The 11,285-nt window shown below is 49.8% G+C and overlaps 3 protein-coding genes across 11 annotated transcripts; all 3 read right to left on the bottom strand.

The window, feature by feature from the left end:
- Positions 1-6: 6 nt before the first annotated feature.
- LOC112343684 (transcription factor MYB77-like) lies at positions 7-1,690 on the bottom strand. The gene has a single exon (XM_024667590.1). It carries the CDS (start codon positions 1,118-1,120, stop codon positions 92-94), a length of 1,029 nt encoding a protein of 342 aa, XP_024523358.1. The 5' UTR covers positions 1,121-1,690; the 3' UTR covers positions 7-91.
- An 88-nt stretch (positions 1,691-1,778) lies between these two features.
- LOC9637047 lies at positions 1,779-3,926 on the bottom strand. Of its 2 annotated transcripts, none has more exons than XM_024667592.1 (8): positions 3,614-3,716; positions 3,467-3,551; positions 3,323-3,401; positions 3,158-3,271; positions 2,971-3,083; positions 2,802-2,906; positions 2,397-2,743; positions 1,779-2,342 (listed from the first exon to the last, which is right to left on the bottom strand). In XM_024667592.1, the coding sequence occupies exons 7-8, from the start codon at positions 2,576-2,578 to the stop codon at positions 1,880-1,882; spliced, it is 645 nt and encodes a 214-aa protein (XP_024523360.1). In that variant the 5' UTR covers positions 2,579-2,743; positions 2,802-2,906; positions 2,971-3,083; positions 3,158-3,271; positions 3,323-3,401; positions 3,467-3,551; positions 3,614-3,716; the 3' UTR covers positions 1,779-1,879. The 2 variants fall into 2 exon arrangements, with proteins under 2 accessions (XP_024523360.1, XP_024523359.1); XM_024667591.1 differs by lacking the exon at positions 1,779-2,342 and adding an exon at positions 3,769-3,926 and having other exon boundaries at positions 2,585-2,743.
- LOC9637060 (anaphase-promoting complex subunit 1) lies at positions 3,854-11,021 on the bottom strand. Of its 8 annotated transcripts, XM_024667588.1 has the most exons (37): positions 10,773-11,018; positions 10,648-10,711; positions 10,510-10,594; positions 10,283-10,452; positions 10,110-10,215; positions 9,924-10,060; positions 9,711-9,877; positions 9,588-9,654; positions 9,400-9,528; positions 8,906-9,342; positions 8,411-8,858; positions 8,061-8,351; positions 7,916-8,008; positions 7,773-7,865; positions 7,668-7,727; positions 7,522-7,620; positions 7,333-7,473; positions 7,203-7,283; positions 7,079-7,150; positions 6,952-7,023; positions 6,811-6,904; positions 6,675-6,763; positions 6,535-6,618; positions 6,402-6,479; positions 6,229-6,350; positions 6,011-6,180; positions 5,882-5,958; positions 5,732-5,830; positions 5,586-5,681; positions 5,390-5,530; positions 5,167-5,340; positions 5,047-5,110; positions 4,842-4,990; positions 4,671-4,786; positions 4,538-4,616; positions 4,376-4,486; positions 3,855-4,324 (listed from the first exon to the last, which is right to left on the bottom strand). In XM_024667588.1, exons 1-37 carry the CDS (start codon positions 10,976-10,978, stop codon positions 3,890-3,892), a joined length of 5,196 nt encoding a protein of 1,731 aa, XP_024523356.1. In that variant the 5' UTR covers positions 10,979-11,018; the 3' UTR covers positions 3,855-3,889. The 8 variants fall into 8 exon arrangements, with proteins under 8 accessions (XP_024523351.1, XP_024523350.1, XP_024523348.1 ...); XM_024667583.1 differs by having other exon boundaries at positions 3,854-4,486; positions 5,390-5,525; positions 5,581-5,681; positions 10,773-11,021; XM_024667582.1 differs by having other exon boundaries at positions 3,854-4,486; positions 10,773-11,020.
- Positions 11,022-11,285: the final 264 nt, after the last annotated feature.

The following is an 11,285-nucleotide window of genomic DNA, read 5'->3' as shown; positions in this document are numbered from 1 at the left end:
GAGCGATTTCCAAGTCGCGATCATCATACTCTCATTAACTTACCAGGAGAGGGTATAGTGCCTAGTACAAGCTACGCCGGTGGTCTGTCTCTCAGGTTTGCTTGGGTGGGAAGCTAGCGGCCGCAGCCATGTAGCTGCTAACTTCTCTCGACACCATGTCCCGCAGCATCAATCCCATGCGATCATCACCTTCCACGCTCATCGGCGGGGAGGCGTGGCGAAGGATGGGTGCCAGGGAGAGAGACACCGCCGCTCTGATGGCAGCAGCCATGAGGTCGACTACCTCTTCCATTCTCAAGTAGCCACCTCTAGGCAGTGATGCCAGATCCTTCTCCTGGATTGCATGAGCCAGCGAGAGGAAAGATGCCGGGGTTTTCTGTCTTCCTTCTTCCATGGCACGCTTGGCGATGGCCGCTGTGGTCGTATCTTCAATGGAGCCGGGCAAACAGAGGCTGAGAGATGTCGGAGGATCTGTTCTCTCAGTCGCCATCGTCGCCGCTGCTGATTCCTGGCCGAGAGGCGGGCTCGGAAGCTTTGATGCCGGCTTGAACAGTGGGGGAGGACTTCCAATGCGAGCATCGCTCTTCTTCGTCACTGCCTCTTGCAGATCCTGCTCCGGCTCGTCGCTGTGATTCATCATGTCACAGCAGCTGCGCTTGGTGCTGGCACGGGAGTCGTCGTGTCTCTCCCCAGTAGCAGCAGCAGCAGTAGCAACCGTCATGGTGGCCGCCCTCCGGCGCAGCGTGGAGTTCCAGTGATTCTTGATGGCATTGTCCGTGCGGCCCGGGAGCAAGCGCGCGATGGTTGCCCACTTGTTCCCGTGCAACAAGTGCGCACGGACGATGGCTGCGTCCTCGGCAGCAGTGAAGGGGCGATGCTCCACTTGCGGGCTGAGCTGATTGCACCACCTCAGCCGGCACGACTTGCCCGATCGCCCCGCAATGCCCTTGCTTATAACAGACCAGTTGCGAGCGCCATGCTGCTCCACCAGCTGCTGGAGCGCGGCATCCTCCTCCGGGCTCCATGGACCTTTGATCCTCTCCTCGAGATCCTTGTCGCAGCTGCTGGTGTTGCTACTGCCGCTGCTCGTGCTGACGGCACTGGGCTTGAGCACCTCCATCGCTCCTCACTCTTCTCTGTCTCTCAAAAACTAAAGGAAGACGAAGGAACAAATTAAAAAACGAAAAGAAGAAGAATCAAAAAGGAGAAAACGAGGAGCCCTAGAAACAGGGAAGCTTCATAGCAATGTAGGTGAGGCCCATTTTATATGGTCACAAAACAACCAAGGGCTGTTAACCAGACAACAACGTATCGGCCGTACTCGCAAACAGCTGGAGATGGCCAGGCTGGCTGGCCCGTGACACACCATAATTGACGGACGGTCCAGATCTCTCCGCCACCGTCAAAGTATTTCCACCTCGCCGTAGAGGAGGACGGTTATACGGCCCCGCGCCGTATGGTAGTTTGGCCGTTGGCGGTCGTTCTGTGGGACCGCTGGACCACATGACAGACCCACGGTCACTAGCATGCCCATGGATGCGCATCGCAAGATACGCCATACTAATAAGCTGGCACGCATTGGAGTTTCACAGCATGGCTGTGGCTTTGGCAGCCAGGAGCTTTTCCTTTCAAGTAAAAGTATCGAAGTATCTAAAGGTAATCTCTTTTTGTTGTTGGCAGTTGGGTTGCTGTTGGTTAGTGTGATCCTGACTGTGATCGTGGAAATGGAGGAATCCAAATGTCAAAGCAGGGCAAACGAACGAATCAGACAAGCCGCATCGTCCAAGTATAAGAATATGGCATTTCCTGTGCAAAGCAAAGAGCTTGGGAGGAGCAAGCAATGCCATGATCCATCCGCCATCGATAGTGTCACTCGCACTCACGCTGGGCCATAGTCCGACTTGACGTAGATGGGCACTTGCTCCTTTTTGGCGCGCTCGGCCTTGTCCGCCTTGATCGCCCACGGTGCTCTCATGTCGATGGTCTCGCCGCCGGGGAGCTCCACGATGCCGTCCTGGGCGGTGGCCTTGAGCAGCAGCTTGCGCAGCTTGAGGATGTGGTCGAAGAGCTCGCTGGGCTCCTTGTGCTTGAGGCAAAACGCGCGCTCGTTGTAACCCAGCGGCTCCAGCAGGATGAGACGGGGCGACTCCAGCTCCTTGGTGTAACTCGGGTCCTCCACCGTCTCCAGCGTCGGCATCAAGGCCGTCTCGGCAAAGTCGGAGGTGCACACCATCGGGTGCGTCTCCACCGACATGCTTATCAGGTGGGGGAACTCTATGTACATGCCCGTGTGAACCAGCGGATCCACGATCCGGCGCACACGGTACGTGTTGTCCAGCTCCCTGCAAAACCTCTCGTCATTCATTCCCTTCCCAAGAAAGAGAGCAAAGGCGCACCTTGCCTTGATCCACTCCTTGATCTTTCGCACGCCATAGCTACATTTATCCTCGCTTACCTTGATGTTCATGCGGTCCTCGAAGATGTCATCCTCTCCCTCGGACGATGAGGAGCTCCACCGCCGCAGCAGCCTCGCACACCCATTCCTCGTCGCCGCTGGACATCGCCTCACAAAGAGCATCTGGCCTTAGACCCTAGCAAAACCCTTGTTACACAGTTAATTCTCATTTTCAACTTGTTCTTCCACGTATGGGCACGTCCCGTCGTCTACGGTGGCGAGCGGGTCGTAGAATGGGTTCTCCTTGTCTGTACAGCCCGGGTTGAGATCCAAGTCACACTTCCACCCCTGCAAAAATGCACTCACACAAGCTGAGCCACAGCACGCTCGTTTTGCCTTGACTTGCCTCTGGATTGTATGGCGGTAGAGGGCATCTGTCCATCACCAGCACTGCCTCTGGGTAGATGGCATTGTCACAGGCTCCATCCTTGGACAGTTCGGCTGCCAGCCCCTGGTAGGAAGAGGAGGAAGACAATCACTGCTTTGAACTTCACGAGCAGTGTAATTTCAAGTACCTCGCTGAAGAAACTTGAAGGCTTGTTCCGAAACTTGGGTGGCACCGCCACGTTCAACTTGTAAGGCCCATCCCAGTCCTTGCCATTTGTAAACGAAAACTCCAAGCTCAGTGCTGCCAGCCAGCCAGCCAAGCAAAGCCGGAATGTGAATAGTTGTTTAATGCCGACAAACGCGTCAGGCACGTACTATGCTTTGGGAGATTGATCTTGATGCTGTACAAAGGAGCACAAGAGTTGCCGCGATCCTTCTTTGTCATGATTCGTGGCTCGCCTCCACACATAATTGGCTGGTTGAATCCTCCTGCAAACAAACGCCAGGATTTGAGGAAAATGATAGACCGCAGACGCTTACCGTTGAAGGCAACCCCGTAGACATCGTTGGGCTTCAAGGAAGACGCGTCCGGATTGAAGAAAATGATGAGCTGCCCTCCCTGCTTGATAATATATTTATCACACTCACTGTGCCAAAGACTTTGAAAATGAGAAGCTCACTTACAGCAGTAGGAGGCTGGCCATCACTTGCTTGCCACCAGACTGGAAACTTGCCAAGCTCGAATGCCGACCATGACGGGCGAGTATATCTGCTCATACACACCGCAAATTGGAGCGGCAACGAAGCAAAATCATGGCAAACCATCAGTACCTGTCGATAGTCTTCTCCGAGGCAACGGCAGCAATTCGCAGCTTCCGCCGCGGTACCAGCTTTGTCTGCCTGATCGCTTCACATTCCGCAAGTGAAGAGCTATCTGCAAACACAAAACAAACAGTGTGAGAAGCAGAAGAAATCGCACAACTTACAGAGTGACGATCTTCTGATGCCCAGAACTGGGTGGTTGCTAAGAGCTGCGGTGGCCATGGAAGACAGCCACACCCTCAAGCTAGGAGCCACAAATATTTTTCTTGCTAAACAGCGCTTTGTTTACAGCAACGGCAGACAATAAGTGATTTGAAGTAATGTTCTCGGAGGTGTACCAGGTAGCAAAGATGCCAGCATTGGAAGCAAGGAGTTTCTGTCTTGCTTGGACCAATCCGGTATGGATTGCTGTATCTCTAGCAACGCTTTGGTCACCAGAGCTGGCTGGGGAACTCCCTCCCAGCTAACGTAACAAGCGAACATGAGCCTCTGTATGTCCTCGCTGCTCCCTGACTCCCTGGGCCAGGTGTGTGAACTCAAGTAAGAAATCAACTCAGGTGGCGGTCCAAGTTGCTCACGGTCCTCGAATCGCCTACATTTCCAATGGGTTAAGATATCGTCCATCCGCTTCGCCAGTGACACGAGAAACGTTCGCTGTATGAGTGATGGCCCTTGTAACGCAGGGTCATGACCTGCTGCCCCGCAGTATGCTAAAGACACCTGGAAGAGCAAAGGACGAGATTTAGATCGCGAGACTAAGACAGCTCCAACCTTCAGATTTTGCACAGCAAGACAGGCGTAGAACAAGCTTTCGGAACAGTTCCCCCGCCCTGTGACTCGGTTAATTAGAGCTTCCACGGACGTGTACAGCCCAATGTATGTCTGGAAACAGCAACGTTGAATTGTACAAAAGAAGGAAATGAAAATGCTTGCCTGCAACAACGCGGGCTTATCCATGCTTACGCACTCGAACAAAGCCAGTAGGCAGAAGTCTTGAAATTCACCGCGGAAACTGAGAGAGAAGGTGGTAAGGACAAGAAAAAAAATAGAGTGAAAACAGTTTAACCTGCTACTGCAGAAAAGATGCGCAAAGGCTAGTAAACTTGGATCCGAAGAGAAAGCACCCACAAGCTCATCAACCTTCGACTGGTCCCGGATGGTAAAATCCGCATTCTCGTCTACCTGCGGTATAAAACGCACCAGTTACTTAGCTCATAAGAGCAAAATGAAAAATTACCAAGACCCGCTGTAAAGCTCGCGAAAGAAGAGAACGAGAGCCAATGGGATCATCTGCATACGAGCGCGCCCCGACTTTTCGTTTGACATACAAAACGCCTCCGTTGAAAGGATCCCCCGTTTCTCCATGTTCCCACCACGGCTTAGTTTCTGGCAGGAGTTAATGTAGATTGAAAAAAAAAAAAAAAATCGAGATAAAAGCTAACCTGAAAGCAAAAATTGCATATCTTGAGACCAATACCGCGGTCCGCAAACGCGAACTCGCTTCAACTGTTATTCAATGAAGACGCGTTAGGAGCGAATAAGCAACGAAGATGTCAACTCACAGCAGAGCGTTCGGGAAGTATGCAAGGAGAGACTCTGCTGAATGTGGTCTCGCAGTGCAAGCTCGTCTCATGTAGCGTCATCTCAAGGGGTGCATATACTAATAAGCCGGTATCCACATCCATTGTCTGCACACATCGCGCTTCCGTCGCAAGAACGTACAGGTGACGAAACGCCTTGCAAACAAGTTCAGTCTCAACATCATTAATAACTCGAAAAACGTACTTGAAGATGACAGCGATGATCATTAGGCGAGGTTGGAAATCTGGGATACAAGGATATGAGTAGTGCAGCGACAGCGCCATTGCTGGTTGAGAATGTAAGGGAGCCTCCTCCAAGAAACAAAAATCCTATTGCCAAACTTACCTGCGATGAAAGAGCAAAGGAATTTTTTTTGGCGAGATATTACTGTAAAACTTACTGCCATATGGTTCCCATAGACAATATCTGTGTCGTTTCTTTGTCGAAGGTAGCGCAAAAGCCTGAGGGTCTCCAGATGTCCGGTACCAGCCATAACCTAGATGCAAACCGTGGATAGTGGACACCGAAAGAACAGCTAGCACTTACCACACTCAAAGACAGAACAGCCACATCGAGACATGTTTCCAGCGTCCCTCTGTCTACACGTCGGTCGTTTGGGGAGGTCCCAGAAGCAGCTTGAGATTTCTGCCAGCAGCATGCACGTGAAATCAGATAGCCATGAATAGTCAGAGTCACCTCTTTCATGAAATACAAAGCATAGTGCTGTAGCAGCGTTTGTGCTTCAGCATTAGCCGTACCAGCATAGCGGAGACCTGGATTGCGATTCAGCTAGATGTCAAGTCAAGAGAAAAATGGCCAGGTTACCAATAGACAGGCACGCCCCAGCAAGAATATTTACGTGCGCTTGGGTAAGTGCTTCCATGTCTAAATCAGGAGTGACGTCTGCACCGGCGTCGCTACCCTTGGCCTGGACGACAGCCTGGCGTATAATATCGGGCACTTGAGACTGAATCCACTCCTCTGTGGCTTGCACACTATGTAAACCAGTTAAAACAAAACTTTCAGTATGAAGGGTCACCAACCTGTCCCATAAAATTAAGCTACGAGCAATCAGCCGAAGAAGGATAAAATCTGGTCTGACATACTCGAGTGCAAAATGTGTATCGGGTATGGCAAGTCTTGCAGCTACAACGTGATCGTTTGTCTGTACAAAAAGAGTTGGACAAAAGAAAAAAAACGGTCAATCTTTAACTACCTTCATGAACATGAGAGCAAGAGCAAGCGTTGCCCCGGGTGCAGTCACGTCCAAATTTACAATGGACCCTTCCATGACCTGTGAAAGTCATCAGTGTCTTGAGTTTGACGTAGAAAGTTATAGAAACATTAACCTGGCCACCAGTCTGATTCTGGTCATCAAAGCTCTTGGAAACGGATGAGAAGCCGCTAGCCCCATCAAACCTTCGACGGTATTCCTGCATTTCAGCCGAAGTGTTTCAGTGTCACACATTAGATAAACCCAAAGACTTACATCGGACGTTTCACTACCACCACACATATAATGGCGCAATCGATCTTCAATTTGCAAGTCGGCAAGACCCCAAGCATCCTTTCCTCTGCCTGCAGGAAAGTTTTACCATGTTTCCAAACACAACATAGCCATTTACCTAAAGTAACTAGACCAAGGGCCACACCAGCAGCAAGTGCATAGCCCTCACGGTCTAAAGAACTGTCACTACCAGGTTTACGGCCAATCTCCGCCTGAATTTATCACTGTTTAGCTCAAGGCAAAACACGAAAACGCATACCAGTAAAATTTCTGTCGTGAGGCGATGGGCTGATCCTTGATAAAGCAGGCCTACTGCCATAAGTGCCGCCGACTGAAGTATATTAGAGTGTCAGCAGCCACTTGACAAGATTCACCAACATACTTACCTGTAGCAAAGAAGATAACTCCAGCTCCGGAAACGATGGTGGGTGGCGCGCAGGAATGTGAAGATAAAGCATCTGGAAAATACGCAATCTCGTATAGCCAGAGGGTACCCCAGTATTTATTTACCTTTGACATGGCTGGATCCATGGTCCCTCTATGTGCAGCTGCCATTCCAAGAAGAATACCAACAGTTGTGGGGTCATGCTCCTAAAACAACACTTGTTGGACTCTAGAGATGTTAATACATCCATCAAACCTGGGCCAAATATCTGAACACATCAGTAGCAGCTAAGACTGCCAAGTGCTTATGAAGCCCCAGGGACATGAGAAATCCAGCATGCTCGTAGCTAGGCTCATCCGGTTTGTTGTATACGATCCATGTACGAGTAATTTTAGCCTGTGTTGCACATCAATCACAAGACAATAGTTTTTCTCTCTCTTTTACCTGACCGGGTGCCAGCCGTAGCCCAGCAGCAACACCATTATGAAACTCTGGCCACGAAGTGAACTCGGAGACGTTCCCCGCATTTACGTCCAGATTGACCTGCTCAAAAGCATTAGTCGCTGTACGTTGAGGCGGTGGTTACATACAGTTGCGTCGTGCTGTGAAGGAAGACGTCCAGCTAAAACCAGTTTAGGAATTGGAAGGGCCTGCAGCAAGAGGGTTGAAGCTCTCGAACAAGAAGTAAAACAAACCTCGGTCAGCAAAGGACGCAAGGTGGAGAGTGTAAAAGCACCACGTCCGAATGGAAGGGCAGTTGTACGTTGAGCCAGCTGCCACAGCTGTGCCTGCACACCAGCTTCTTCAATAAAGCCAGGAGAAATTTTCTTGTACCAACCTGCTGTTGAGCAACAAGATCCGGATCACTCACGTCAGGTGCATTGGCGGTCCTCACAGCAACAGGCTTTGATGAACAAAGAACCCGTCGAACCTGGAACGTCTCTCATTGCATCATGAAATTGAAAAAAAAAAGCCCAATATACCTCATTCAATCGTAAGTCAGAACCAAATCTCAATGTAGCCGATGGGGTGAAAATATGTTCCATCCCGTCGCTAGCTTGTCCCTCCATTGGAGGTGTCTCTGATGGAATTGGCTCGCGTTCAGTAAAGGGAAGAGTTGGACGAAGATGCAACATGTATTGTGCTGCCATAGTCACGTCTTTCGCACCCGACTTACGACTTGCAGACATGTAGGCTAAATCCTCACGGCCCAGAAGTATATAGGCATCAGGCGGCCAATCTGCTGGTGGAGATTCCCGACAACTGTTAAGAGCCTGAAAAGAGAAAAGCGAAAAAACTTTCAGAGAAAGAAAAATTATAGTTTTTTACGTACATGGCGTAGTGGGAGCGAAAGACCACAAGGCAGCCGATCCAGATGAGATAATCCAAAGCGTTCTCCAACCATGGCCAACACCGTCATCTGCTCTGCATTTGTTGCAGTTCCTGGTGCAAACTTTATGCAGATGCCAGATAAAAGCTTGTCACGGTTCCCAGATCCTAAAAGAACTTCGAAGAATCCCAATACTTTCCGTGACCAGTCAAGAGAACCGTCTTCTTTAGTAAGGAGTGCCGGCAAGCGACTGGTAGCATGTTTCTTTCGCAGAAGGTTCTCAATCCAGGTAAAATGATTAATGATGAGACCGCTTGATCTGGAAGATACGTTTGACATCACCCGTGATGTTACTACCGTTGGAAAGTCTCGAACATAATGATCAGCATAGTCGTACTCTTCAACTGCCACCGCGATACTGTTGAGAAGAACTCCCAGTTTCCACATTTCCCTGTTAAGAGAAGTTAAGAATCATTTGAGAGAAATAAGACCGCATACCCCCATCGCAAGACATCCAGCTTAAAATCTTCATAAACCAAGTGAAGCGTCTCTAAAACCTCTAGCAGCATCGAGGAGTAGCCTGATCGTTCATTCTTGCTGTTGTGAGTTGGACATAGCTCGTACCTTCGACTTGGATATGGATGTGATCCATTTCTGTGCCTGTTGCTTTGCAATAAAAACTCCCAACTGGAAAGAGAGCGATGCTTATACGAATCCGATCTCCTCTCACCCGTCCACTGCATCATGATCCCGGAAAAGGCAGACCAGTCTTTGTCAAAAGAGCTATCCGTTTTGTTTAGTTGGCCGGGCTTGAATTCCATCAAGGATCCCAAAACGAACCGGTAAAACGAAGGCCTTAATCCTTCTGAAAGCGCAAGCAAACAAGACCTCGTGATTCCTGATGATGGGATTAACTCCACAATGCATCGATAAATCTACAAAAGCACCAAAGTCACTAATTTGAGGGACAGAAAGAAGACACGGTTACAAACCTTGCCAGAAGAAGTCAGAACGTTGGCACGGGTGTTGACAGAATCAAGAAGCTTCTCGACGCGATGTTGTCCTGTTTGCTGGAGGACTGAGGCGGGTAGGACGTATGTACACAATGGATACCGCCCGGTCTAGAATAGAAAGATAAATGAATTAAAACGATTGGCGACACCATATTACTTGTTCTTACATACAGAAAGACGTTCCCGTCTGGTGCCAGAACCAGCATATCTAAACGCGGCAGACCCCTTCTCAATCTGTCATATATTCCACGTCTTAACCGGCTTAGCGCGAGAAGCAAATTATCACTTACGTTGGTTGACTGGCAACGATTGGAACGGCAGAGACTGCCGAAATACTCCATGCGACATCCGCTGCGGGTTCTGGTGCCCGAGAAAGTTTTATTGCAAAGAGTCTTTTGGCATCCTTGATAACAAAGCAAACCAAAGGCTCCCTATCATCATCTGTGGCGATGAACACCTGCATAAGTCGTAAGCCTCACAAACACACTGCATCACACACGCACCTGCGCTGCTTGAGGGTTGCTGCCTTGCTCCCGCCAACATTGCAGCAGGTACATAGAGTTGGATCGCTCTAGTGTCCGACCTTGTTCAAGACGAGAATTGGTGGATTTGACTTCCCACACAGTGTGCTGTTTGCGACCTGAGAGTTGCCACTCAGTTACCCCAAGAACGAATAAAGAGAGGCAAACCTGAGTGATACGACACAGCATATGGTAAACGTCCACTAGTCCAGATTATTTGCTCATCTGAGTCCACCAGCGACTGAATTCTCCCCGAAACTTCAACACATAATGCCTATTGTTTGAGAATCACAAAACAATTACGTTCACGTCGGTTGATGGAGGAGCAAACGACGACATACCTCAGGCTCTTCCAAGTTGTGTTGCAAGGTGAAGTAGACAGAACCACTGGTTTCGGCAGCCGGGGAAACAGAGTATGGCACAGCTTCAGCCGCACGCTGCAAAAGTAGACCGGAAGGCATTGGCCACATAGAAGACATTGCAGAGGAAAACGGGACCGAGTTGAATTCACCTGGAAAAGGTCCCTCTCTTGAGTCAAGGACCTAGCTAAACAAAATGATGGACGAACCGGAAGGGGTGTATGTCGACAGTGAGTTCGAGTGCAAGATGCAAAGAAGGGGTTCCGGTGTGGACTCCATGCTACACCAGCATGCCTGGAAGAAGAAGAAAAAACGATCGATTGTGGTGTGTATGTGGTGTTGTGTACCTTTAAGACGGTCGAAGATGCAGAAAAACGTTTTCGAACATGATGCCCAGCACTCCATACAACACTGGAGGCCCAGATGGATCATATTAGCAGCAGGAAACAAAATGTGGTGGAGGACTGCTTACACATTGTCGCGGATGAAGATTTCCTCCTCGTAATGATTGCCGCAGCCAGAGACGACCGCCTGTTCCACCCCATCCCCGTGCGCTCTGGCGACGCCAGGATCGAACAAGAAGTAGCTGTCATTCGATCCAGCTGCTGCGCCGACTGCCGCCTCCGCTCGCCGGCCAAAGGGCTCAAACTCGCTCAGGACACAAAATGCCCTCCCCATTTTCCTAGGGCTTTGGAGGGAAGATAAACCCTAAAGACCGCTACCTATAACTATAATACCTGGATTTCTATCATACAAAAATCGCGGGAATGCAATGCAGCTGGAAGGAAGCGAGATATTTCGGTGGCATCAAAAGCATTGGCATTTGGCACGGCTGGACAAAACGAACGAAACACGTCACGCTCGAAAGAAATTTTTTTACAGCCTGGGGACACCCAGGCAACAAAATTTACATTCGAGAGAGTACTTTTACCTCAGCAGTGCCAGCCAGGAGAAAGAGAGAAGGCTGCCTTTTTTACCGTTCCCA

This window comes from Selaginella moellendorffii, unplaced genomic scaffold (genome assembly GCF_000143415.4).
Source record: "Selaginella moellendorffii unplaced genomic scaffold, v1.0 SELMOscaffold_180, whole genome shotgun sequence".
Classification (NCBI taxonomy): Eukaryota; Viridiplantae; Streptophyta; class Lycopodiopsida; order Selaginellales; family Selaginellaceae; genus Selaginella; species Selaginella moellendorffii.
The sequence above is the reverse complement of the archived record's forward strand: the minus strand, read 5'-3'. Positions and strand labels throughout refer to the sequence as shown.

Excerpts from the sequence above, each read along its gene's own strand:
- LOC112343684 (XM_024667590.1), bottom strand. The coding sequence starts at position 1,120 with ATGGAGGTGCTCAAGCCCAGTGCCGTCAGCACGAGCAGCGGCAGTAGC.
- LOC9637060 (XM_024667580.1), bottom strand. The coding sequence starts at position 10,978 with ATGGGGAGGGCATTTTGTGTCCTGAGCGAGTTTGAGCCCTTTGGCCGG. Across the intron at positions 9,529-9,587 it reads ACGGGAACGTCTTTCTGTAT|ACCGGGCGGTATCCATTGTG; the intron begins GTAAGAACAAGT and ends TTTCTATTCTAG. Across the intron at positions 8,352-8,410 it reads TTTCGCTCCCACTACGCCAT|GCTCTTAACAGTTGTCGGGA; the intron begins GTACGTAAAAAA and ends TTCTCTTTTCAG.
- LOC9637047 (XM_024667591.1), bottom strand. The coding sequence starts at position 3,826 with ATGGCCACCGCAGCTCTTAGCAACCACCCAGTTCTGGGCATCAGAAGA. Across the intron at positions 3,272-3,322 it reads CTACGGGGTTGCCTTCAACG|GAGGATTCAACCAGCCAATT; the intron begins GTAAGCGTCTGC and ends GTTTGTTTGCAG. Across the intron at positions 2,907-2,970 it reads CTTCAAGTTTCTTCAGCGAG|GGGCTGGCAGCCGAACTGTC; the intron begins GTACTTGAAATT and ends TCTTCCTACCAG.